This window comes from Oryx dammah, unplaced genomic scaffold (genome assembly GCF_014754425.2).
Source record: "Oryx dammah isolate SB20612 unplaced genomic scaffold, SCBI_Odam_1.1 HiC_scaffold_5, whole genome shotgun sequence".
NCBI lineage: Eukaryota > Metazoa > Chordata > Mammalia > Artiodactyla > Bovidae > Oryx > Oryx dammah.
The window spans coordinates 26,958,962-26,984,488 of record NW_024070189.1 but is presented as its reverse complement, the minus strand read 5'-3'; the positions used below and the strand labels follow the sequence as shown (position 1 = coordinate 26,984,488).

Sequence of the window (25,527 nt, the reverse complement as noted above, 5' to 3'; positions counted from 1 at the left end):
AAATCAAAGCATCCAAGCCAAAATAAATGTGCACAATGGAGCAATCAGATATGAGGTAATAGTGTGACATGCCTGTGGCTATCAGACATTCTTGTAAAAACCACAGACTTAAAATTTGGTCCTGCACCATTAAGCCACAGTTCTGCCAAGCAACAACACAGAACACGGGTTTTAAATCACTGTTGTAAGCCAAATGCAATTCCCACCCAAAACAATTAAATCTTTTACCAGAGGTCTGAGTCTGGGCAGCTTAAGGCCTGAGAATTACTTTGGTGGCATGGAATCAGAATCTCATTTCAGTGTGAAAATGAGATGGTTATTGTTCAGATCAGGAGGAAATGTCAGCTGCAAAATGCATGGCAGTTAAGGGACTTGGATAACTTGAAATGGTATTTGTTGAGGTTAGATTTAAAAAGGATTAGCTGAGAAATCGGTAAGTTCTTTCTGATCACTGCATAGATCATTTTATACTGTTCACTTTTACTAATTACAGAAGTAATTCATGCTCACTCAAGGCAAGTTGTCAAACCTGTAAGAATATGTAGAATAAAATATTACCTTAATCTCATATCACTGGGTATAAACTTTATATATGACATTTGATCACATTTTTTTTGATCCTTTATATGCACACATACACACAGCTACATCTGAGAGTATGTGCAAAATTTGGATCATTGTACATTTTTAGTACTTTGATTTTTAACTTAACACTTCTTTTAGTATCTTCCATCTTCTTGTATAGTCCTCAATAACAAGATATTTAATGCTTATATATCCCATTTGTCTGGCTATACCCAAGATTTATTGAATATATGTTTGCTCTATATATTTTTCCCACTTACTACCAGTGTAAGTAATATTTTAAATAAAATGTTCACACCTCTGGTTATTTTTTAGGATAGCTCTTTAGAAGTAGAATTACGAGGTTCAATGGTGAGAACTTTTAAGACTCTTTGTGTATTGCCAGCTGTTTCCCAGAAAGGTTATTTAACTCTGCTGACTTTGTGATTGTTTTGCTTACAGTTTACTGGGGGCAAACAACATCTTCAGTCAGGGGCCAGGCATAGCTCCTGAGGATACAGGCACTGAGGATACAGGAGTAAACAAAAGAAACCCAAATTCCTGTCCTTAATGAGCTTACACTCTGCTAAGGAGAAAAGAAATGCAATAAGTAAATAAGATGCATAGGATATTAGAAGGTAATCAGTGTTATGAGGAAAAATAAAGCAAAGGAGGGAGATGAACAGTATGGGAGGGACAAGGAGAGGGCAGCCTTGCACAGTGTACACGTGCTGTCGGGATGCTGGGAGGTTTTCCACCTTTGAGGACATTCACTGGTTTCCTGGAAGAGGTTAAGAAAGCAAACCAGAAACTATTGAGCTCCAAGTTAAGTATATGAGGAACTCTGGAATCTTTCACCATAAAAGTGTTAAATGTAGATCTTTATTAGTTTTCGGGGATTCGTATTCTTTTCCTTATTAATTTTTAATTATATCCTGCTTTAATTCATCTATTAAAGACAGTTTGGATATACAGCAGCAGGATGAATGGAACATTTCCATCTGCAGTGTTGCTCCATCATCTCCTTTTCCATTATCTATTAAAAGAGGATAGCAAAAAAAAAAAAAAAAAGAGGCTTTGTGGGCAGAGGGTAAGAGATAATAAGGAAAGGAAGATAAAGAAATAATTTGAAACCTAGGTCAGATCAAACGTCAGTTCCTTGTTGCAGGAAAACCTGGCAGGCAGACTGGCTTGGTGTGTATGGTCCTCTAAGCATCTTTCCAGGGGTCATCTAGTGGGTAACTCGGCGGTACCCTCCAGGCTAAGAGAATGCATTTAAATCCATGTAATTTCTGGATTTCCACAAGAGCCATAAAAACATCCTTAATTCTGTGCTATGGGGAAAAAAGTTGTATCACTTTTCAGAGACTCTTCTTTACAGAGCAGAGGTCTCTTGTCTCCTACCTTAATTTTCACATGATTGAGGTGTATTTCAAAGCAAAGTTCAGCAAAGAGATTGAAGGAAAAATAGAAGATCTCTTAATTTTCTACCTTTCAAACTTAAGGTCTTCATCTCACAAGTTATTTTTCAAAGATCTAGGTTGTTTCGCTATATTTTAAAGTTTTAAAAACCACATTTTTTTTTTCTGAGCAGGAAGGAAAATTAGAACCATTTTCTAGTAAATTTACTATATGTTTTCTTAAAACATAAAAATAGCCATAGTACTTTTGGAAATAACTAGCAGGACCACCTCTTGGCATGCTCTGAATTAGGAACAATTGCCTTCAGTCATATTCAGTTCTTTCTTCTCTTTTATCAAATAGAATCTAATTCATTGTTGCAACCATAGACTTATTTTCCCCCCTTTTTAAAAATTTTTATTGGAGTATAGTTGATTTACAATGTTGTTAGTTTCTGCTGTATAGCAAAGTGAATCAGTTATATATATATATATACACACACATGCTCTTTTTAAGACTATTTACCCATAGAGGTCATTACAGAGTTTTGAGTAGAGTTTCCTGAGCAGTACAGTAGGTCCTTATTAGTTATCTATTTTATGTATACTTATCTATTATATATATATCAATCCCAACCTCTCAATTTATCTCTTCCTCCTTTCTTCTCCCCTTGGTAACCATAAGTTTGTTTTCTACACACAAACTTATTTTAAATTTAATTCAAAGTGCATGCATGCTAAGTCACTTCAGTCGTGTCTGACTGTTTGCAACCCAATGGACTGTAGCCTGCCAGGCCCCTCTGTCCATGGGATTCTCCAGGCAAGAATACTGGAGTGAGTTGCCCTTCTCCAGGGGATCCTTCAGACCCAGGGATCAAACCTGCGTCTTTTACATCTCCTGCATTGGTAGGCAGATTCTTTACCACTATAAATTAATTTTAAATATAATTCAAGAAAAGATGAATAAATCTGTATGCCCAGAGAGATATCATATTTGCTGTTGTCCCATAAATCTGAACCTATATTCCTTTCAGATGAGGGAAATGTGTCTCCACCAGTCTGGTCAACATTAGATGTGTTGTAAAAGCTGACAGTAAGCAAAGCATATTGGGAAAGCAGTACCCAAGTTGAGTCAGACAGACCCTGAACAAACTTGTCCCGTATCACATTCTAGTTAAGAGTCTGGAAGCTGGGAAACTGCTTTCTTATTTATCAGTTCAGTTCAGTTCAGTCGCTCCGTCGTGTCCGACTCTTTGCGACCCCATGAATTGCAGCATGCCAGGCTTCCCTGTCCATCACCAGCTCGCGGAGTTCACTCAAACTCGTCCATTGAGTCGATGATGCCATCCAGCCATCTCATCCTCTGTCGTCCCCTTCTCCTCCTGCCCTCAGGCCCTCCCAGCATCAGAGTCTTTTCCAATGAGTCAACTCTTCGCATGAGGTGGCCAAAGTACTGGAGTTTCAGCTTTAGCATCCAATATTATTTTCATCTCACTAAAGTTTGTTTTTGAATAGGCATAAGTTTTTGAATAGGCATAAGGACTATGTTTTTCATGTAATTGTTGCTTGATATGGAGGCTGCATTTTAAGGTGACAAAAAATTGAATGTAAACTGAAAAGTTCTGAGTGTTTAACATTTCTAAGGTCCAAGTTATTCCCAGTCTTGCTGGATCATTGTAAGAAATAACGCATACCAAGTACCTAGAATAGGGTTTCATCTATTATTGGTGCTAAAATAAAAAGCAAGTATCACTGTTCAGTTCAGTTCAGTTTGGTTGCTCAGTCGTGTTTGACCCTTTGCGACCCCATGGTCTACAGCATGCTAGGCTTCCCTGTCCATCACCAACTGGACAGGTTGCCATTCAACAGTCTCATCCTCCATTGTCCCCTTCTCCTTCTACCTTCAATCTTTCCCAGCATCAAGGTCTTTTCCAATGAGTCAGTTCTTCGCATCAGGTGGCCAAAGTACTGGAGTTTCAGCTTCAGCACCAGTCCTTCCAATGAATATTCAGAATTGATTTCCTTTAGCATTGACTGGTTTGATCTCCTTGTATTCCAAGGGACTCTGAGGAATCTCCTCCAACACCACAGTTCAAAAGCATCAATCCAGCTTGTGCTTCATCCAGTCTGGCATTTCTCATGATGCACTCTGCATATAAGTTAAATAAGCAGGGTGACAATATATAGCCTTGAAGTACTCCTTTTCCCAATTTTGAACCAGTCTGTTGTTCCATGTTCCAAGTATTACTGCTGCTGCTGCTGCTGCTGCTAAGTCACTTCAGTCATGTCCGACTCTGTGCGACCCCATAGACAGTAGCCCATCAGGCTCCACCGTCCCTGGGATTCTCCAGGCAAGAACACTGGAGTGGGTTGCCATTTCCTCCTCCAATGCATGAAAGTGAAAAGTGAAACTAGTGGAAGGCAAAAGATATTTCTGGTTACATGTCATTGCTCAAACTAGAGAATCAATAGGAATTATCTAAAGATATAAAGGCAACCAGTAGAAAAACATCAGATCAATAAAATTCTTTTTAATTATCTGAACATTCATTAAAAAAACATTTTTAATAAGATGTATTTTAAAAGCATTATCTTGTATATCAATATATAAAAATGTGATAAATGTTCCTATTAAAAAAACTTGCAGATCGGATCATAAAGCAAAACACAACTGTATGGTGCACATGAGAATCATATCTAAAGCGGAATTACTCAGGGAAGTTGAATGTAAAATGATGGGCATAGGTATATTGGATAAATAAAAAAACAAATATAGCAAATATAACAATTTACATATATATCAATATATCAAAGAATTCAGATAAAACAATTCAGTAAGACAAAGAAAGTTACTTTATAGTGATAAAAATATAAATGAAGGACTGAACCTTTTATTCCACTATAATCACAACTATATAAAAGTATATGTACACATAGGGTCTGGAAGAAAGTATGTAGATTAGAGTGCCGAGTTTATGATTTTTATCTCTAGTTGTTGCACTGCCATTAAGGCTGTTACAATTAACAATAATGCCATGGTTAAAATTCTTAAAATGAGCATTGATTTCATATTTAGAAATCTAGGATACACGCATGCACACTAAGTCATTTCAGTTGTGTCCGACTCTTTGCGACACTGTGGACAGTAGACCGCCAGGCTCCTCTGTCTGTGGGATCCTCCAGGCAAGAATACTGGAGTGGGTTGCTATGCCCTCCTCCAGGGGATCTTCTTGACCCAGGGATCGAACCCGCATCTCTTGTCTCCTATATTGGCAGGGGAGTTCTTTACCACTAGCACCACTGGGAAGTACTATTAATAGCACCAAATTCCTTAGATATATCTCATTGTCAAAGGAAAAAATATGCATATTTCTTGAAGAGAGACTTCGAGATAACACATATTTTCCACTCAAAGTGTAAAAATCTTTACCACCAAAATTATTTGAGCTAACTTGTTCAACAGGAATTGCTGAGCCCATTCTAACTCAATTGTGCTGTAATGGAGCCATCACTTTTACAGTATGCTTCCACAGTTATCTTTCCCTGCATTTTTACAGCAATATGAGAACTGGAGGCCAAACCAACCAGACAGCTTCTTTTCTACTGGAGAAGATTGTGTTGTGATTATATGGCATGAGAATGGCCAGTGGAATGACGTTCCCTGCAATTACCATCTCACCTACACCTGCAAGAAAGGAACAGGTAATGATTAACCCATCAATAATGTATACTTAATCTGCAGTTCAGTTATCAAGTAAATTCAGGAAGAATAAACGTCATTCTTTCAGACATAAGCTGGATGTCATATACAGCATCCTTATTGCTCTGGAACAGTTTACTTTCTCAATATAATTGAAAAGTTTGTTTTCAGTAATGTCTTCATTTTAGATTTCAAGTGCTTAAGATAATAATGTAGCATTTATGAAAAAAAAAAAAAAAACCCTGTCAGTATTTTTAAGAAAAACAACTGTCAGCCCCAAGGGCCCACAGATCTGTTAATTTTGATGAGGAAAGCATTAAAAAAATTAGTTGTCAAAAATAAAAAACTGGAATATACCATAAGATAATGTGAATTATTTTTTACTTACAAATAAAAAAGACCACTTAGTGCCATTTGGCTCATGTTCAAATTTATCAGTGGCTTAAAGTACTGCAACTAAAAAACACTGCCCTGCCTTGGTGGGGACTGTGGTCCCCACCTCATTGCGGTCCTTTCCCTCCTTTTTGGTTAAGCTCCTGGTCTTTATAGGCCTTTGAGTTTTTCAGTCAGTCCCTTAGAAGCTCAATCTATGCTCATAAACCACAGAACAAAAATACCATCCCTATATCTATTATGACTATTTTCAAGAAATGTTAAAACAAAAACATTTATAATGTAAGTTCTAGAATGAGGAGAATTGCTTAGCTGACATTAACAGATAAAATTAAGAAAGCTGATTTTTCAGTATTTATCATTGACCAATATGTTTGAATTCTAAGCCACACTATGTAGACTTCTTCCTTAAAAAAAAAAAACAAGAATTGCATCACAATTTTTAAACCTGGTTACAATTGATAATGGTGTTAGCACATGCATATTTAACTTCTAGACCCAGATTTTACCCACCTCAATTAAGAGTACAAAGTACAAATGCAAAATATAAAATCCATTTGACTTATTTTTTAATATAAAAATAATAAAACTAAAAATATATACTCTATAGCTATTTTAGAAAAGACTTAAACACCAGTGAGAAATTCTGTTAAAAGACAGAGAACAGTAATTTACACAAAGCTGAGTCGAAACTCAGCTGTTATCTGTGATTACTTCACTCTGCTATTCTCTTCTCTAAAATAGAATTTATTCTGAATATCCTTTCTATGTGAGCAGCTTTCCTGACTATGTATGTTACTTTAGCACTTATGCCATTAAGCTTGTGAAAACAGCTGTTTTCCCTGCTGTTTCCCTGTTGTTCCCTAGTGTAAGAAGTCCTTAAGGAACTGTCTGTCTTTGTCCAAATGTCATGTTTGCCTTCTTAGATATCCAAATGCCCTGGAGTCATACTTTTCAGTTTATGACCCAAACATTCTTTTATTTCCAGTGTTATTTTTTCCCATACTAGGGTATATTACAGCAGCATTATTGACATTTTGTACTAGACAGTCCTTAGTTGTGGGGGGCTGTTCTGTACCTTGCAGAATGTTTAGCATCTTCTCTGCCCTCTATGGCCTCCCAGGTGGCTCAGTGGTAAAGAATCCACCTGCCAGTGCAGGAGACGCAAGAGACATGGGTTCGCTCCCTGGGTCAGGTATATCCCCGGGAGGAGGGAATGGCAACCCACTCCAGTTATTCTTGCCTGGAAAATCCCATGGACAGAGGAGCCTGGTGGGCTATAGCTCATGGGATCACAAAGAGTCTGATACAACTAAGCAACTGAACACGCAACACTACCCTCTATGCACTGAATGCCAGAGGCATTCTCCCCAACTCTACATCCTCCTGCTCTGCTTTGTGACAGCCATCCACATCTCTAGCCATTGCCAACTATCCCTGGGAAAGTGGGAAGAGGAAGAAAACTGCCCCCGGTTGAAAACCACAGGCCTATATCTAAAAAGGATTCACAAAAGCAGCATCACGGTATACATTTCCCAATGGGGAAAGATTTACAAAACATTAGGTCTACCTCATTAAAGGAGGAAGAAACCAAAACAAAACAATTCGTATATTTTATCTCCCTACTGTCTGATTTTTATTTATGTAAACTTAATTCTTTGTTAATCTTTACCCTGGGGAATTTTATGAATTTTATAAATGTCTATATAGACTCATTTCTCTTTACAGATAATTTATACATCTTTACAGACCTAGGTAGTTTTAATTAATTACAAAGAAGAATTATATTATTTACAAAAGACATATTAAAAAAAAACAAACCTCAGTACATGCCATTCATGCATCTTTGGAGTGTTATGCAGGTTTTTTCCAATCCCATCCATTTATCTCCAAATCCAGCCACAGATAATAACTTAATTCCCTTACTTTTCTCTTTAAATGATCACTTATGCTTGTATCTGTAAGCAAATTGTTTAGTTCTGCACATTTTTGAACTTTAAGTTTGTATTTTGTGCCTTGCTCTTTTTGTTCAGCATTGTGTTTGTCAGATTAATCCACGTCATCCATGCATGTAGCTGTATTTCTTCATTGTTGCTGCTGTGTAGTATTACATTGTATGACTATATAACATTTTATTTATCAGTTCTACAAGTGGACATTTGGGTTATATGCAGTGTTTTTGCAGTTATAAACAATGTCACTATGCATATTCTTGAACTTGTTTATGGTAGATCTCTGCAAGTTTCCATAGGGTGTTTCTCCAGGAGTGAACTGCTGAGTCATAGGATATATATACCATCAAATTGACTAGAAAATGCCAAATTATTTTCCAAAGTGGTTGTACCAATTTGCACTCCCACCAGCAATGTGTGAGGGGTCCTGTTACTCCACATCTTCTCCAACATTTGATCTTATCGGACTTTGAAATTTTTGCCAGTCTGGTGGGTATAAAATGTTATCTCTTCTGATTTAACTTGCATTGTCTTGGATGATTCTTTTTAGAAGTCTTTTCATATATGTATAGCTCTTCTTTTGTAAGCTATCTGCTCATTTCTGTTGCTTATTTTGAAAGATTGTTTGCTTCTCTTATATATATTGATTTGCAGGAGTTTTTGTTTGTTTGTTTGTTTTTGTTTTTAATGTCCTAGTTTCTAATCCCTTGATAATTGTATGTTGCAAATATCTACTCCTAGTTTGTAGCTTGTCTTTACCCTGTGGCATTTTTTGATGAATAGAGCTGTTTATTTTGTTGAGTTTTCTTTTATGGTTTAAGCCTTGTTGTGTCGTAAGAAATTCTTACCTACCCTAACATTGGAAAGATATCCTATGTTGTTTGCTAAATGCTTTATAGTTTTATCTTTTACATTTATATATGTGCACCATCTAGAACTGATCTCCCATGGACTCTCTGAGGTAGGGAAGCAAATACATTTTTTTTCCTTATGAATACCCAATTGTCCAAATGAAAAAAACTACCTTTTTGCTACTGCTCTGCCATGTTGCTCTGTCAAATATCAAGCATATATATGTGGATCTATTTCTAGTCTATTTGCCTTTCCTTGCCAACACCACACTCCTTGAATTTTTTTAACTTCAAAATAAGTCTTCATTTATAGTTTTGGAAGAAATCTATACATTGCTTTCCTCTCAAATTTAAAGATAACTTTTAATTTGCCAGAATCAAGTATGAGTTATCTAATTTATATCATTGGTATCTCATTCTATCTGGTACTTACTGGTGCCTGGGCCCTAGTATAGACTTTCCATATTACAATAAAAGAAGTATAGATATGCAGATGGGGGTTATCATTGAACTATATATAGTGTAGACTATTAATTGAACATAACATATTATAGAATTCTCAGTTTACCTTCTAGGAATTTGTGAAAATGAAATGTATGCACAAATACTTCTAATTTCTTAGTTTTAGATAGTAGGATTTTATAAACTATTTTTAGGTTATGTCTATCTGAGACACAATTTCTTATGTGAATGAAAAACTATGCCTGGATTGTGTTTTATTAAAGACAATTTTGTTTGCTGTGGGGTCAATACTTTCTAACTTGTGTTGTTAGGCAGAAGTAAATTAAAGAGCTAAATATTTAAGTTAAACCTACATTTGTCACTGCAAAAGAATATGGTTGTAAAGAGCCTTCTGGATATGTAAATTTAACATTCGCAACCTTTTAATGGGCTTCCCAGGTAGCGCTAGGGGTAAAGAACCCTCCTGCCAGTGCAGGAGACATAAGAGACACACGGGTTCGATCCCTGAGTCAGGAAGATTCCCTGGAGGAGGGCATGACAATCCATGCTAGTATTCTTGCCTGGTTATTTTAGGATGTTGACATCTAAACATCTTGGTATCTAGGTTTCTGGTAATCATTCTCCCATTGAAGATTTGCATTATGTCATAAGAGACTATGACATACCCTTGTAGGCCTTATGATGGCATTCTTAAAGTAAACTATGGGTAGGAAATGTCATTTAGGGAAATTATATTGAAGTTAAGTTATATTTTTATTAGAGCTATATAGCAAAACACAATCACTTAGAGTTAAATTAGTATATTTTTAAAGCAAGTACACTAATATGAGTAAAATTACAAATTAATACAAATGCAGTTGAATCAATTTTCCCACCTTCTTGAATTTCAAAATTACAAAGTTTTTTTTTTTTAATGTTATTTCCTTTTTACTATTTCTACCATCACTAAGTTTGTTGCTATTCAGAATTTTTTATTGTAGGTTAAAAACGATGGTTATATATTCTAAGATTTTCCTTTACTTACCTTTCTTAAGAGTTGAAATTTATATATATAGGTAATTATTGAGGCATGAATACTATGTCTTGACTTGCTCTGTCTCCATAGAGAAGACAGAAAGAGCAAATAAGCATAATTGAACCTGGATATATTTTCTATACTGAAAAGTCCATATTTTAGAGCTATATTGTTATTATACATTGTAAATTTTTTCAGGGAAGTAGAAGTAGTAATTAATTGTTACAAATCTTATTATTTGAAGTGAAAAGTGAAAGTGAAAGTCACTCAGTCGTGTCCTACTCTTGGCGACCCTATGGACTATACAGTCCATGGAATTCTCCAGGCCAGAATACTGGAGTGGGTAGCCTTTCCCTTCTCCAGGGGGTTTTCCCAACCCAGGGATCGAACCCAGGTCTCCCGCATTGTGGTCATATTCTTTACCAGCTGAGCTGCCAGGGTAGCCTGTTTGAAGTGCAGGTGAGTGGTAAATAAAACCACTGGGATAGAGACAAAACCAATAGGCCACAAGTGACATGAGACAGATGCCTTTTAATTTGGAATTTTTTCAGAAAAGTAGCTCTTCCAAACAGACAGATGAATGTATAACCATATGCCCTATGCTTCCTTTAAAACACACATACGCACACACAATTCAAGATGACAGAATCTGGGATTCAAACCAGGCCCAAAGCCTCAGTGTTTCATTTTGTCTTGAAATTTTTCAATTTCTTAATCTAAATGATTACTGAAGGTACTTGATTGGGTAAAATAAAAAAGGAAAGAAAAAAGAGAAGAGTGTCTCCTACTAATAGAAATATTTAGATTATTTGGAAATAACCCAATTTACTTTTCTTTAGTTGCTTGCGGCCAGCCCCCTGTTGTAGAAAATGCCAAGACCTTTGGAAAGATGAAACCTCGTTATGAAATCAACTCCTTGATTAGATATCACTGCAAAGATGGTTTCATTCAACGCCACCTTCCAACTATCCGTTGCCTAGGAAATGGAAGATGGGCTATGCCTAAAATTACCTGCCTGAACCGTAAGTGGTCCTTTAGAAAGAATGGACAACCATGCTATAACAAGTACTAGACACCCTCATTTTACGGCTACGGTTTTGGTAGTTTAGGGTATGGAGCAAGTAATATTGTTGTGTTTTCTTTTCTTTCTTTCTTTCCTTCCATGTAGCATCTGCATACCAAAGGACTTATTCTAAGAAATATTTTAAAAATTCCTCATCAGCAAAGGACAATTCAATAAATACATCAAAACATGATCACCGTTGGAGCCGAAGGTGGCAAGAATCAAGGCGCTGATCCCTAAAATGGCAAACACATGTTTTCATCATTTCAGCCAAAGTCCTAACTTCCTGTGCCTTTCCTATCACCTCGAGAAGTATTATCAGTTGGTTTGGATTTTTGGAACACCATCCAGCCCAGTCATTTTGGGTTGCTGTGCTCCCAAAACATTTTAAATGAAAGTATTGGCATTCAAAAAGAAAGCAAACAAAAGAAAGGAAAATGAGAGCAGAGTGGAACCATTTCCAGCCTAATTTCTTTAGTTTTCTATTTGCCTCCAGTGCAGACCATTTTATAATGTATACCAGCCTACTGTACTATTTAAAAAGCTCCATTTCAGCACCAATGGCAATGTAAATAAGATGATTTAATGTTGATTTTAATCCTGTATATAAAATAAAAAGTCACACTGAGTTCAAGCATATTTAATGATGATTACGGAGCCTTCGAGGTCTTTAATCATTGGTTCGGCTGCTTTTTGTAGTTTGTTTAGGCTGGAAATGATTTTCCCTGCTCTTTGTCAGCAAGACTGAAGACAGTTTTTGCTGGACAATTAACAAACACAAAATTGTGTAGGTCACTGTCCCATCTCCAGCACAGGTACAGTTGGCTTCCATGGGATGCTGAAGCCTGGCTAATGGGATCCCAACGAAACTAGAGACTGCAACATGGAACTCTTTATTATTTTTTTTATTTTATTTTTTTGCTGCGTTCCTTTTTTTTCACTTACAAGAAAGGCCTGAATGGAGGACTTTTTTATGACCAGGAGCATTTTCTAGGGGTCAAAGTGCTAATTATTAACTCAACTGGGTCTCCTTTTTAATGGCTTTCATAACACTAACCTGCAAGATTACAGATCAACACATTTCAAATGGATATAGACCTAGGGTTCTGGAGGGAGGGGGTTTGTTAAAACAACACACATTCAAAGAAAGAAATTTTGTATATATAACCATTTTAATCTTTTATAAAGTTTTGAATGTTCATGTATGAATGCTGCAGCTGTGAAGCATACATAAATAAATGAAGTAAGCCATACTGATTTAATTTATTGGATGTTATTTTCCCTCAAACCTGAACATTGACGTAGTTGGTAGTTATTTTTCGGTTTTAGCCTTTATACTTCCCTCACAGTTTGGAATCGTATAATCTAGGTACTCTGTCCCTGATTAAATAATGTGATGGATAGAATGCATTAAGTGTTTTATTATAAAGAAGAGTGGAAAAGTGTATAGCTTTCAGCAAATGGTGTTTGCCCATTCTAAGCAAGGAGCACATATATAGAGATAGTATGGGCGTTGCTTCTTATTAGGTGGAGTGTATGTGTTGGAATTTCTCCCGATCTCTTCCCACTCCATTTTCTCCCCTTAATTTGAATAAAATGACTGCTAAAGATGACTTTGAATTATTATCTGCTTAATTTAATGTTTAAAGAAACCCTGCGATGGAAAGAAAGCATTTAGGTGTCTTTTTCCTAATTTTAGTTTAGAGTGATCTTGAGAGCTCAAGATAATAAATAAAATGCGAATAGAAAAAGAGCAGACCCAGCAGGGATTCTTTTTCTCAAAACCTCTTTTGACCAGAAGGAGCCACAGTAGCCACAATCATACACACTGTCTTTAGGCAAGTTTCCTTGGTTGCTGTGTTAAATGTGATCAACCTTTGGGTGTTCTAGAGCACAGAAAAACTCTGTGTTTACCTATGAGGTTTTAATTTTTCCTCTTTCATTACAATGCACATAATACGTTCCTGTATTTATATTATAACATGTATAGTGTAAAATGTGAATGATTGGGTTTTTTTTTTTTTGTGAATGAAAATCTAAAATCTTTGTAACTTTTTTATACCTGCTTTTGTTTCACCAAAGAAACCTAAAATCCTTCTTTTACTATACTGTGACTGGTCTGGTTATTTACATTTTTAAATAATTACATGTATTTATTTACATATTTATAACTTTAAATCCTAATGTGCACCAACATTTTTACATTCTAGATCTGTCATGGAATACAAGCTGCTGGCTTGGATGAAATGATTTTATGGCTAGCAGAGAGATGATTATAAATGTCCCTGCAAAAATTGGAGACAGTAACTCTGATAATGTTTACAACCGCATTCTTAGGCATTGATCTCAAAGATGAAAGAAACATGCAATAGGAAAAGTGATAGGCCACACTTACACAATTCTTCCTATTACCCAGGCCAAGGGTTTCATGCGCATCATCTCCCAACAAGCCCCAGAGAGAGGCTGTTACTGTCTGATTGATGAGGGAACAGCATAGAGAATTTAAGTCATTTGTCCCCAGTTGCATAGTTTGTTTGTAGAGGATGCATGTCATCTTTACCACCTGCATGATACTCTCAATAAAAATATAAAATAATATATTCTCAGTTGTTAACCATTCAGGAGGTTAATTTACTGGCTAGAAGATCGTATCTAACAAAACAATCAGAAGATGTCACAAACACCAAGTTCCTGTCCATCCAGATATTCATTCATTCCTTTATTTTCACTCATTCACTATTACCAAATACTTACTATGTATTAGGCACTGGACTAGGCCCTGGAGATTCTACAGTGAGCAAGCTACACAGGTTTCTGCCAATGTAAGTTTTTTTATACTGAATGCATCCCATGTAAGTTATTTTACAGTCAATTCTATTCAATATATTTATTGATGCTGTGAAAGAACAAATCCATTGTATATTCTGCAGTTGTATAGAAGATATCATAAAGGACAAAGGTAAGTGGAAAATTATTTGGAGGTTTCCTTCTTGGAATGTCAAAAATACACGGGAGGGCATGATTAGACGCAGAAGAGATACTTTGCCTTGTTGAGCTTGTCCTTTTAATGTGCTGTCATATGTATACAGACCTTTAAAGAGAAATTACCCCAGGGAGTGTGTAAGTATGTGGCACAGTGGTCCACCTCTCTGTGCCAGTGCAGGGTACTCAAGAGACGTGGATTTGATTCCTGGGTTGGGAAGATCCCTTGGAGAAGGAAATGGCAACCCACACCAGTATTCTTGCCTGGAGAATTTCATGGACAGAGGAGCCTGGCAGGCTATCGTCCATGGGGTCACAAGAGTCAGACATGACTGGGTGATGGAGCCCAATCACACATACACCCTTATTAGATGTTTATAAATAAACTTTTATTGATCTAGGTACAAATAATAGAGGCTATGAGATGTTCCATTACCTATAATACTAGGACAAAGTGAGAAGTTTAAGGAGACTCAGCACTACTCAATATCAGCCAGAGGCAGTTTTCTATTCATTTCTAAAACCTGGGTTGCGTATCAGGGGAAGAATGTGCCAGTAAGGAGCTATGTAAGAAGAGGTGGTCTTATGGGGTAGCTGAAATAGAAGATATGAGAGATTGTATAGGGAGGAATGTTGTTCAGTTGCTAAGTCCTTTCTGCTCTGCAACCCCCTGGACTGTAGCCAGTCAGGCTCCTCTGTCCCTGGAGTTTTCCAGGCAAGAATACTGGAGTGGGTTGCCATTTGTTTCCCCAGAGGATCCTCCTGACTCAGGGACCAAACTTGTGTCTCCTGCATTGGCAGGTGGACGCTTTACCACTGCACCACCAGGGAAGCCCCGTAGGGAGGAATACATCATTTTGATGTGATAGCAACTTTGCTGATATTAAGTGAATTTTCAATTACAGAACAGAAAGTAAGAACTGGATTAGCCTTGAGCTAATTGTCCAGAAGGCATATATCATGCAAACCTAAGTTACTGAGTTTGGAACGGACAGAAAAGAATATAATAGATTGCCAAAAAGTGCAGAGTTGCTTTCATGAATGGGCTATACATGAGTGTCTCCCAAGCAAAGAAATCTCCAAGAGGAAATATATCTTAGATAAAAGCAGAAGATGTTACTATCAAGTGGTTAAAGCCTCGGTGATAGCTTCAACATGTTTTATTGTTTCTTTTAATGTTTCCTAGTATTACAAATGCGGAGAAGGCAATGGCGCCCCACTCCAGTACTCTTGCCTGGAAACTCCCATGGACGGAGGAGCCTGGTAGGCTGCAGTCCATGGGGTCGCTAAGAGTCTGGCACGACTGAGCGACTTCACTTTCGCTTTTCTCTTTCATGCATTGGAGAAGGAAATCGCAACCCACTTCAGTGTTCTTGCCTGGAGAATCCCAGAGACAGTGGGCCCCCGTCTATGGGGTCGCACAGAGTCGGACACGACTGAAGCAACTTAGCAGCAGCAGCAGTATTACAAATGCAGTGAAAGAATTTCTGAAGAAAAAGGCCCTGCAGTGATGGTTTCATACAACTTGTACATCTTTTTTTTTTTTAATTGTGCTGCAGTTCCCATTTGCTAAACACACCAGAATTTATCCAAATGATTCTTTTCTAAAACAGTCTATACAGAAAGTTGATAAAGGTCTTTGAATGAGTCATTCAAGAATGTGTAATCTTTTCCCATTATTACTCATTTCTGTGTGTTTGGATCCCAGCTGCACTAGAAAGAGCAAATGCCAAACAAGAACAAGAATGGTTTTTGTTGAGATGTTTACAGAATAAGCAAAGCTTGGGTTTTAATTGGAATTTAATTCACAGTCCTGTCTGAATCCATCAAATGATCCCTGTTGAAGATTAAAAGTTGATTGCCTTAAGGCTGTAAACTGTAAATGATTTTGGTAGTATTTACTTTAAAATAAAACTTTAAACTGTGTTCCCATCACATCTGACATCGTCAACCAAAATGTTTTTCATCACAGAGTAAAACAATTATAAAGGACTTTGTTTTTGGCATATTATAAATATTGCCATTCTAAAATAAACATGTAACATCACCCTTAAATATATTCAGCAGGACTCTAAATATCATACTAGTTTGATTCCCATTCTCATCCATCTAAAAAACAACTGAAGAAAAATAATCTTTTAACAGTCAGATATTTTATGTTTTTCTTATTTTTGGACTTGGTTTTTTAATTTCACTTCCCCCATGTAATTATATCTAAATATTATATATTTATGTGCTTGAAAATCTTCTATTGATTAAGCTATAAACACATATCCATCAAAATTTGTACTTTGAAGTGAAAAATTAATTTTAGGAACATAAACATAAAGGTGTAAAGTTAAAAATCTGGATTATCATTGTAATTTACAGATATAAAATTGGTCAAAACAACACAATGTTCTTACAAAATTTGAAAAGTCATTACACAAATTGTAACATTTTATTAAAAATACAGCTCAATGAGATGATTAGGACTGTTTATCCCAATTCACATTTCCGTGAAACTAGAATGTGTCATGGCTTAGCATCAATTCTATTCCTATTTTATTCTTATAGATTTAAAAATGGAAAAACCTTACGTAACTAAATGGAAATGATAGTTTTATTCTGCAAAGCTACTCAATTTTTTTAAACTTTTTTTTAAATTATATGCCAAAAATCACATAGTGGTCTATCAAAAATTATTTTCAATTATTTGTCAGTTGACATCTCAATGAAATCCTTCTTAAAATTTATTGGTGTCACTAGAGTCATTCATTTGGATTTGTCCTTTTGTTTGTTTATAATTTTTACATCCCAGATCAGTGCATCCTAAGACTCAGGACAGATGAAGAGTGTGTTTGATGTGATGGGATTTTTGTTTGTTTGTTTGTTTGTTTTTAATAAATGGTTTTGGTTTATTCTAAAGCTTTAGATTTTCAAAGCTTGTTCTCTGAAACAACAGCATTAACATCACCTAGAAATTTGTAAGAAATACAAATCCTCAGACCCTGCCCTAAAGAAATAGAAATTTTAGGACTGAGAAGAGCAACCTGGGTTTTCACAAGCACTCAGGGTGATCTGATGAATTCTAAAGTCTAGGAGAACTGGTTTTAGAAAGATGCAAAAGTAAAACCAATGGCCTCCACCACAGACACCTTCTTCAGTTCAGTTCAGTTCAGTCATTCAGTCGTGTACGACTCTGCGACCCCATGAACCGCAGCACGCCAGGCCTCCCTGTCCATCACCAACTCCTGGAGTTTACCCAAACCCCTTTTCCTCCTGCCCTCAATCTTTCCCAGCATCAGGGTCTTTTCAAATGAGTCAACTCTTCACATCAGGTGGCCAAAGTATTGGAGTTTCAGCTTCAACATCAGTCCTTCCAATGAACACCCAGGACTGATCTCCTTTAGGATGGACTGGTTGGATCTCCTTGCAGTCCAAGGGACTCTCAAGAGTCTTCTCCAACACCACAGTTCAAAAGCGTCAATTCATCAGCACTCAGCTTTCTTTATAGTCCAACTCTCACGCCCATACATGACCACGGGAAAAACCATAGCCTTGACTAGATGGACATTTGTTGGCAAAGTAATGTCTCTGCTTTTTAATATGTTGTCTAGGTTGGTCATAACTTTCCTTCCAAGGGGTAAGCATCTTTTAATTTCATGGTTGCAAGCACCATCTGCAGTGATTTTGGAGCCCCAAATAAAGTCTGACACTGTTTCCCATTCTGTTTCCCATGAAGTGATTGGACCAGATCTCATGATCTTAGTTTTCTGAATGTTGAGCTTTAAGCCAACTTTTTCACTCTCCTCTTTCACTTTCATCAAGAGGCTTTTTAGTTCCTCTGCACTTTCTGCCATAAGGGTGGTGTCATCTGCATATCTGAGGTTATTGATATTTCTCCCAGAAATCTTGATTCCAGCCTGTGCTTCTTCCAGCCCAGCGTTTCTCATGATGTACTCTGCATAGAAGTTAAATAAGCAGGGTGACATTATACAGCCTTGATGTACTCCTTTTCCTATTTGGAACCAGTCTGTTGTTCCATGTCCTGTTCTAATTGTTGCTTCCTGACCTGCATACAGGTTTCTCAAGAGGCAGGTCAGATGGTCTGGTATTCCCATCTCTTTCAGAATTGTCCACAGTTTATTGTGATCCACACAGTCAAAGGCACCTTCTTAGACAGATGAATTTTATAGGAAAGAGACCAGGTAAAAGTTGAAGTTTGGGGAACTTCTCTGGTAGTCCAGTAGTTAAGAATTTGCCTTCCAGTGCAAGAGATGTGGTTTTGATCCCTGGTGGGGGAATTAGGATCCCACATGCTAAGGCTGCAACTAAGCCTGAGTGCCACAACCAGAAAGCTCATGCATGCATGTGTCCATGTTAAATTGTGTCTGACTCTTTGCAACTCCTACGAACTAGATAGAGCCCATCAGGCTCCTCTGTCCATAGGATTCTCCAGGCAAGAATACTGGAGTGGGTTGCTGTTTCCTTCTCCAGGGCATCTTCCCCACCCAGGGATCGAATCCACATCTCTTGTGTCTCCTGCACTGGCAGGCAGATTCTTTACCTGGGAAGCCCAATGTGCTGCAAGAAAAGACCTTGTGTGCTGCAACTAAGACTTGATGCAGCCCCAAATAAATATATTTTTTTAAGTTGAAGTTCTGGAAATTGTTTCCTTTTGTGTGCCCATGTATCTTCCACCTCCCAACCCCGGAGAGTCTTGGGATACTGCCAGGATAAACAACCCTGATTTGGAGAACACTGCTTTCAGATACACTGTACTTAAAGCACTTTTAGATTTTTAGATTTTCATTATATTACCTATCTGTACTTACAAACATGTTTGTTGATTTCTTTCCAAATTTGAATGGGCCTCTGGTTATACCAAAAAAAAAAAAAAAAAAGTAAGAATAGCTTTCTCTCCAGAGAAAATTGAATGAAGAGGTATGGTTAAAAAACAATTGTTTCTTAAAGACAGACCTGAAACAAAGCCTTAAATGAAAGAACTAAGACAAATTTAAAAACTGAGAAATAGAAGCAAATAAGAAGTAACTTCCAAGCAATAGCTAGCCAGGAAAAGGACTTCAAATTCAGTGGGGAGCCCTAAAAGAGGTATAAATGGGAGAATCCTTCAGAGTGAATTGATCTATAAGTAAGTCCAGTTCTTAAATCAGATGACCCTCTCCAGTGCCCATTAACCAGATCAAGTCATCATTCATTCAGTAATGTATATTGAGACTGACCATGTGCCAAGCACGATGCTAGATATTGAGGATACCATTAAAAACAAGCTAGGCCAAATCCCTGTTCTCACTGAGATTTACTGTCTGGTGGGAAAGATTATCAATGGAACTAAAGCAGGAAGAGCTCTGAATTTTAGAATGTTGCTAAAGCCTCCATTCTTGAACAACTGTGTGCTCTGTTCTCCATTTTCACCTGATTCCAGATATAACCATGTGCCTTAACTCATTCTTACATTATAACTTCCATATCTCTTTCTTGTGTGGGAAAGGCATATATTCAGCTGGTTGGATTTCAGCAGTACATTAAGCTCTATATGTCCCAAATTGAGCTATTATCAACCCCACCCACTAATTACGTACACTTATTTTTTAAAACTAGGAGTCTAAGTGTCCTAACTCTCAACTCCTAATTTCTGTCCATGTTCAATCAAGCACCAAATTCTATTAATTCTACCTCCAAAAGTTTCCTGTATTATCATCATCTCTCTATCCCAACTGTCTATAATATCTCATACAGTATTACTGTCTCTAGATACATCATTTTCAAAATGATCTTTTAAACTACTGTGGAGTATTTTTTCAAGTGTGCAAATCAGAGCTTGGCATTCTACAACTCAAAATTCTCCAGAAGTTATTGTTTACAAAATAAAATTCATTTTACATGCATAGAAAAATGTTTTGGGCAGGAACAGCTGTTCTAGGTATTATGTGCTTAAGAATAGAGGAATTGATTTAGAAGTCTTAAGCAAATCAACATAATGGATTTTAATTAATTTGTTTTAGCCAATTAAAGTTTTAGGTTTTTTCTTCTAATTAAATCAGTTTGGTTTCCTGTTCAGTCTCTGATGAATCGTCATGTTCCCCTCCTAGCAACTGGGTACAGGGTGAAAATGGAAGACCGAAAATGTTCTCTGATTTAATAGGACATAGGCTTGCCCTCCAGGTACAACTCTCCACCTTGCCCTCCTACTTTAGCCCTGAGAGACGCAGTCCCATCTCCACATAGCTCTCTCTGCCTCTGAGTCCCTACTGCTCTCTCAACTTGACCCTTCAGGACTGAGGTAGGAAAAGCTCACTATTCTGGCTCAGGGGTATTGCAGTATTGTCATTTCCTTAAGCCGCCCGCCAGTATATTCAATAGTCCTCTGGTTAAACTCTCAACTTACCCTGTTTGATTGTGTCATCTGTTTCCCGCTGGATTCCTATGTTTTTAGATGCAGTTCAGGGAAATTTTGGGGCTTTCCCAGTGGCCCTGCAGTAAAGAGCTGCCTGTGGTGCAGGAGCCAAAGGAGACAAAGGTTTGTTTGATCTCTGGGTCGGGAAGACCCCCAGGAGGAAGGCATGGCAAACCACTCCAATATTCTTGCCTGGAGAATCCCATGCACAGAAGAGCCTGGTGGGCTATAGTCCATAGGGCCACAAAGAGTCAGACGTGACTGAAGCGACTTAGCATGCACACAGGCACCCAGTCCCTGTCAATCACTGGATGGGCACGCCACATTGCAGTCTGCAAGCAGCTACATTGGATCTCTTGGTTTCTTCCACAGCACCTTATTGTGAGCTTTTGTGAGGCTGTATCTTTACTTCTTCTTTATAGCCGCTAGACACTAAACGTGAATGTTGCAACTGCCAGCCATTTTTCTGCTTCAGTTATGAATAAACATAGCCACACTTCACACTGCTTGGTCCTAAGGCTGTGTTCTCTGGCTTGAATTTCCAAAATTAAAAGTGATACTCCTCAGCTTGGAGTCACAATCAAGTTCAGTATTCAATGCTTGTCTTAAAATAAGGAGCAAAGAAAAGAGTAGATGTCAAGTTATACATGTACATAACTTTCTCTGAGACTAAACATCAATATTGTTGAAGCTTTATGACCACACATGGGGAATTGGGAAGAGAAAGGAGCAGAGACCGCTATTTTGAGGCTGCCAACCCATTTTGTTTTTCTGGATAGAGGTCTGCTTCTGTTTTTCAGAGAAGAGGTTTTTTTTTTTTCTTCCTTTTGTTTTTGGAGGAGCCATTCCAGGCTGTAAGTTATACAAGTTTAAGACTGAGCTCCTACTTTGGAACGAATTGGTAAAAGGAGGAGCTGAGTTGCTCGGCATTAAAAAGTAGATATTATCTTCTCATACAAAATGTTGTAATTTTAGAATAAAGTTTTACTTTAAGAAATATTCTGTTTGCTCTCTCCAGGGTATTAATTCTAAGGAGTGGAAAATTATTGGCAGAAGGGCCTTCCTGTGTTGAGAAGGGAAGCTGGTTTTAGTAACCCGGTAGCTGAGGTGCTGAAATTAAGAGAAACAGGTCTCTACCTGTGGAGGGGCCTGTAAACTTTGGAAATAGTTGATAAACTACACAGTTTTAAGACTTGCTTAGCTGTGTTAAAATTCTTTACATTTCTTCACATCCTCAGCATAGTTTTGTTAAGTTAGGGCGTAACCGAGATTTTCAGAATTAAGGGATGGGCTGTGCCCTCCTAAGGAAAGAGTGGAGAGGCAAAGAGACCAGTGGCAGCCTTTGAGAGCCAGGTACAGACGGCACAATGGGGTGGGGAGTCATGCGCCTGGTACCAGAAGACTGGCTGGGGTCTGAGTGACATGCCAGCTGGATTTATGGGACAGGGCAGTGTGCCAGAAATGTTCAGAAGGAGTCTAATAAAATTTTTAAATTTTTTGTCAAGTAACAAGTGGTCTTGGGAATATTGTTTGAGCACTAAAGGGAAGTGCAATTTCTTAAAACTAAATGTGGGAATCTGTTTACATAGGCTTTCTTATAAGTAAGGGCTTCCCTGGTGGCTCAGAGGTTAAAATGTCTGCCTGCAGTGCGGGAGACCTAGGTTCGATCCCTGGGTCGGGAAGATCCCCTGGAGAAGGGAATGGCAACCCACTCCAGTATTCTTGCCTGGAGAATCCCATGGACGGAGGAGCCTGGTGGGCTACAGTCCACGGGGTCGCAAAGAGTCGGACACGACTGAGCGACTTCACTTTCACTTTTCTTATAAGTAATATCATTGTGTAATACATGGCAATACTTAGACTTTACCATGTAGGTTTTACCAAGTATAGACTTTATAGTATTAGTATAGACTTTACCAGTATGTTACAATGTACTGTCTTCTACTTTAAGATGTGGGGTGAATCAACAGATTCTTTTATTTTGCACAGGAAATGTAGGGCAGAGTGAGTAATTTGGGAATTTAAAAATGAATACACAGGCAAGAAAAAAAGTAACCCAGTAAAATGAATAGAAGAAAATTAGCTAAGTAATTCAGAAAGAATGAGAGTAATACAATACTATGCTTTTTTGATAAGGATTTAAGAAAGGAAGAAGACTTGCTGAGACTTTAGAGGCTGTACTAATCTTCAGTTCAATTGCTCAGTTGGGTCTAACTCTGTGACCCCATGGACTGCTACTAATCTAGGTAGAGACAAAACATGTCATTAAAAGGCAAGCATTGAGATTTGGTGATGCTGTCATTATGATGGAGAATAAAAGAAAAATATTAATTATAACATTTCCTATGTAGTATTAGGGAAAACAAATACTATAACACATTCACTAAAAAGAAAAGACAGTTCACCTGGAAAACCAAGCAATATTTGAAGCTCACTAACAATGGGCAAATATCAATTGCTTGGGAGTTTCTGGTTGTATAAGAATGGAAAACATGTAAAATGATTTTTAATAAACTGAGGGCTTAAAAACACAAAAATAATGATCCTGTACATCCATAAAGAAAGAGGCTTGGGATGGAGACTAGACCAGAGGATGAGAGATGCTGAAGTTACCAAGCATGAATGGCCCACTGTGCTGAAGTTGGAAAATACATATCCAAGCTGAGAACTGTATGGGCAATTACTGTTTGTTGAATCATTACCTGAATCATAATTCTCTTTTAGACACCATGAAAGCTCTTTTAGATATTTGTTAAATTATGTCATTGCTCTTTTACTTTTTTAAATTTATTACCTTAGCAACCCCTGCTCATTGTAAATATGTTGGAAAATTCAAAAAGGCACAAATAGGAAAGTAAATGTTCAAAAGAATATTCGCTTGAGGTCACTATTTTTTACCCATACTACCCCAAAGAGTGCTCAATTACTATGTGTTGAAGGTACTATTTATTGGGTGCTGGTCACTCTCATAAGCGAATTGCCATCTGTTTTCTTTCATGAAAATGTAAGTTCTGTAAGTACAGGGACTCCTCTGTCTTGATCATCATCATGTTCCTAACACCTGCAACAGTACCTGGCATGCAGCAGACACTCAATAAATATTTGCTAAATGAATGACTAAATCACCTCTCTTAATATTCACGACGATTTTACTGTCATTCCTGTTTACTGATAGAGATATAAAGGCTCGGGGAGATTATGCTGACAGCCCCAGGTCTCTTAATATAAAACCTCAGATGTGCCCCCTGAAAGCCTAATTCTGGAGCTCAGGAATATATTTGGATGTAGCTCCTCAGATAGAGGGGGAGCTTGTTGAAGCTAAGGTAGGATGAAGTTAATAACAGAATAATAAAACGAAGACCGAGATATCTTGTCTCCTTGCCCCAGGTACCATCCAGAGCCTCTTATGTTATATTCTTTGAGCAGTTTTATTAACCAGCAGCAGCAGATGCTGGGGACAGAATAAGAAAAATGTGAAGCCCTTTCTCTCTCTCTCTCTTACAACTCTTTGCTCCAGAAATATGCCATCCACTGTTGTCTGCCACCTAAGTTAGTGGACTGAGTGATTTAGCAGATGAGAAGTTGTTGGGATTTCTAGAAAATCATGTGAATGTTTAGAAAAATACAGCTGCAATTTATGTCTATCTTAGCCTGAGAGTCAGAGTGAATGAATGTCAGTGTTATTTCATGGTGGATGTCAGTCCTTTGTGACTCTCCCTGTTGCCTGTTTAACCAAAGTAATATTCTCCATTAGAACAGAACCAGAAGTTGCTTTCCAGCAATGTGTGAACAAATCTCCAAGCAGGCTCCTAAAGATCAAGAAATTTTTGCATGAAATTTACAGATAGAGCCGTGTTACAGCTATGCTTTTATCACGTGTCTTGAGAATGTTTATGTATATGAATTTTTGAAGTGAATGTCAAGATTAAATAAATTACCTAATGTATTTCTTCAAAGAAAATGTAGCAGAAAACAAAATGTGTGCCAAATTTTCATAACCCTTGAGATGTACTTAGATTTAGGGTACAAATGTGAACACTTACATTTATCCATTTGTGCACTCACTTTAAATTCACTCAATAGATATTTTTTTTGAGTAAGGACTACATTCCAGGAACTATTCTATTTAATTTCTTAGATTCATTTCAGACTTTATTATATTGTTCTGACACTAGCATATCTTATGGTTTTTAGTAGTAGCTCCTGACAAATGAAAGTTTTCAGCTGTCCAGAACATCCTACACCTATACAGACACACTGAAAATACACATGACTGGCCTCAGGATTTAAGACGTTTCAGAGTAAAACAAGCTGTGTTGGCAACTAGAAATAGCCTGTGAGTTCAGTATGGAAATAAGTGTTTGGGGAGAGGAAGGAAATTTTGTATCCAAGCAACAAGTAGTTTATAATAATTCTGTGATAAATAAGGACCTTCTTCTTGAATTTTTTGTTGTTGTTTAGTCGCCAAGTCGAGTTCAACTCTTTGGCAATCCCATGGACTGTAACCGCCAGGCCCCTCTGTCCATGGGATTTCCCAGGCAAGAATACTGGAATAGGTTGCCATTTCCTTTTCCAGGGGTTTGTATCGACTCAGAGATTGACTCTGCGTCTCCTGAGGCTCCTGCATTGGCAGGAAGATACTTTACCACTTAAGCCAGCTGGGAAGCCCCAGATCCAGGGTAAGGCCTGACAATTCACATTTCTAATCAGTTCACAGGCAATGCAGCTCTGGAATGATCGTGTAG

The 25,527-nt window shown here is 37.5% G+C and overlaps 1 protein-coding gene across 2 annotated transcripts in view; it reads left to right on the top strand.

Moving 5' to 3' along the window:
* The window catches only part of VCAN (versican), a 118,870-nt gene extending 105,364 nt beyond the window's left edge, over window positions 1–13,506 (top strand). For both annotated transcript variants that reach the window (XM_040239420.1, XM_040239421.1), the window contains 3 exons: window positions 5,522–5,666; window positions 11,177–11,359; window positions 11,506–13,506. In XM_040239420.1, coding sequence (XP_040095354.1) covers window positions 5,522–5,666; window positions 11,177–11,359; window positions 11,506–11,633 — 456 coding nt within the window. In that variant the 3' untranslated portion in view covers window positions 11,634–13,506. The remainder of the gene's footprint in view (window positions 1–5,521; window positions 5,667–11,176; window positions 11,360–11,505) is intronic.
* Window positions 13,507–25,527: the final 12,021 nt, after the last annotated feature.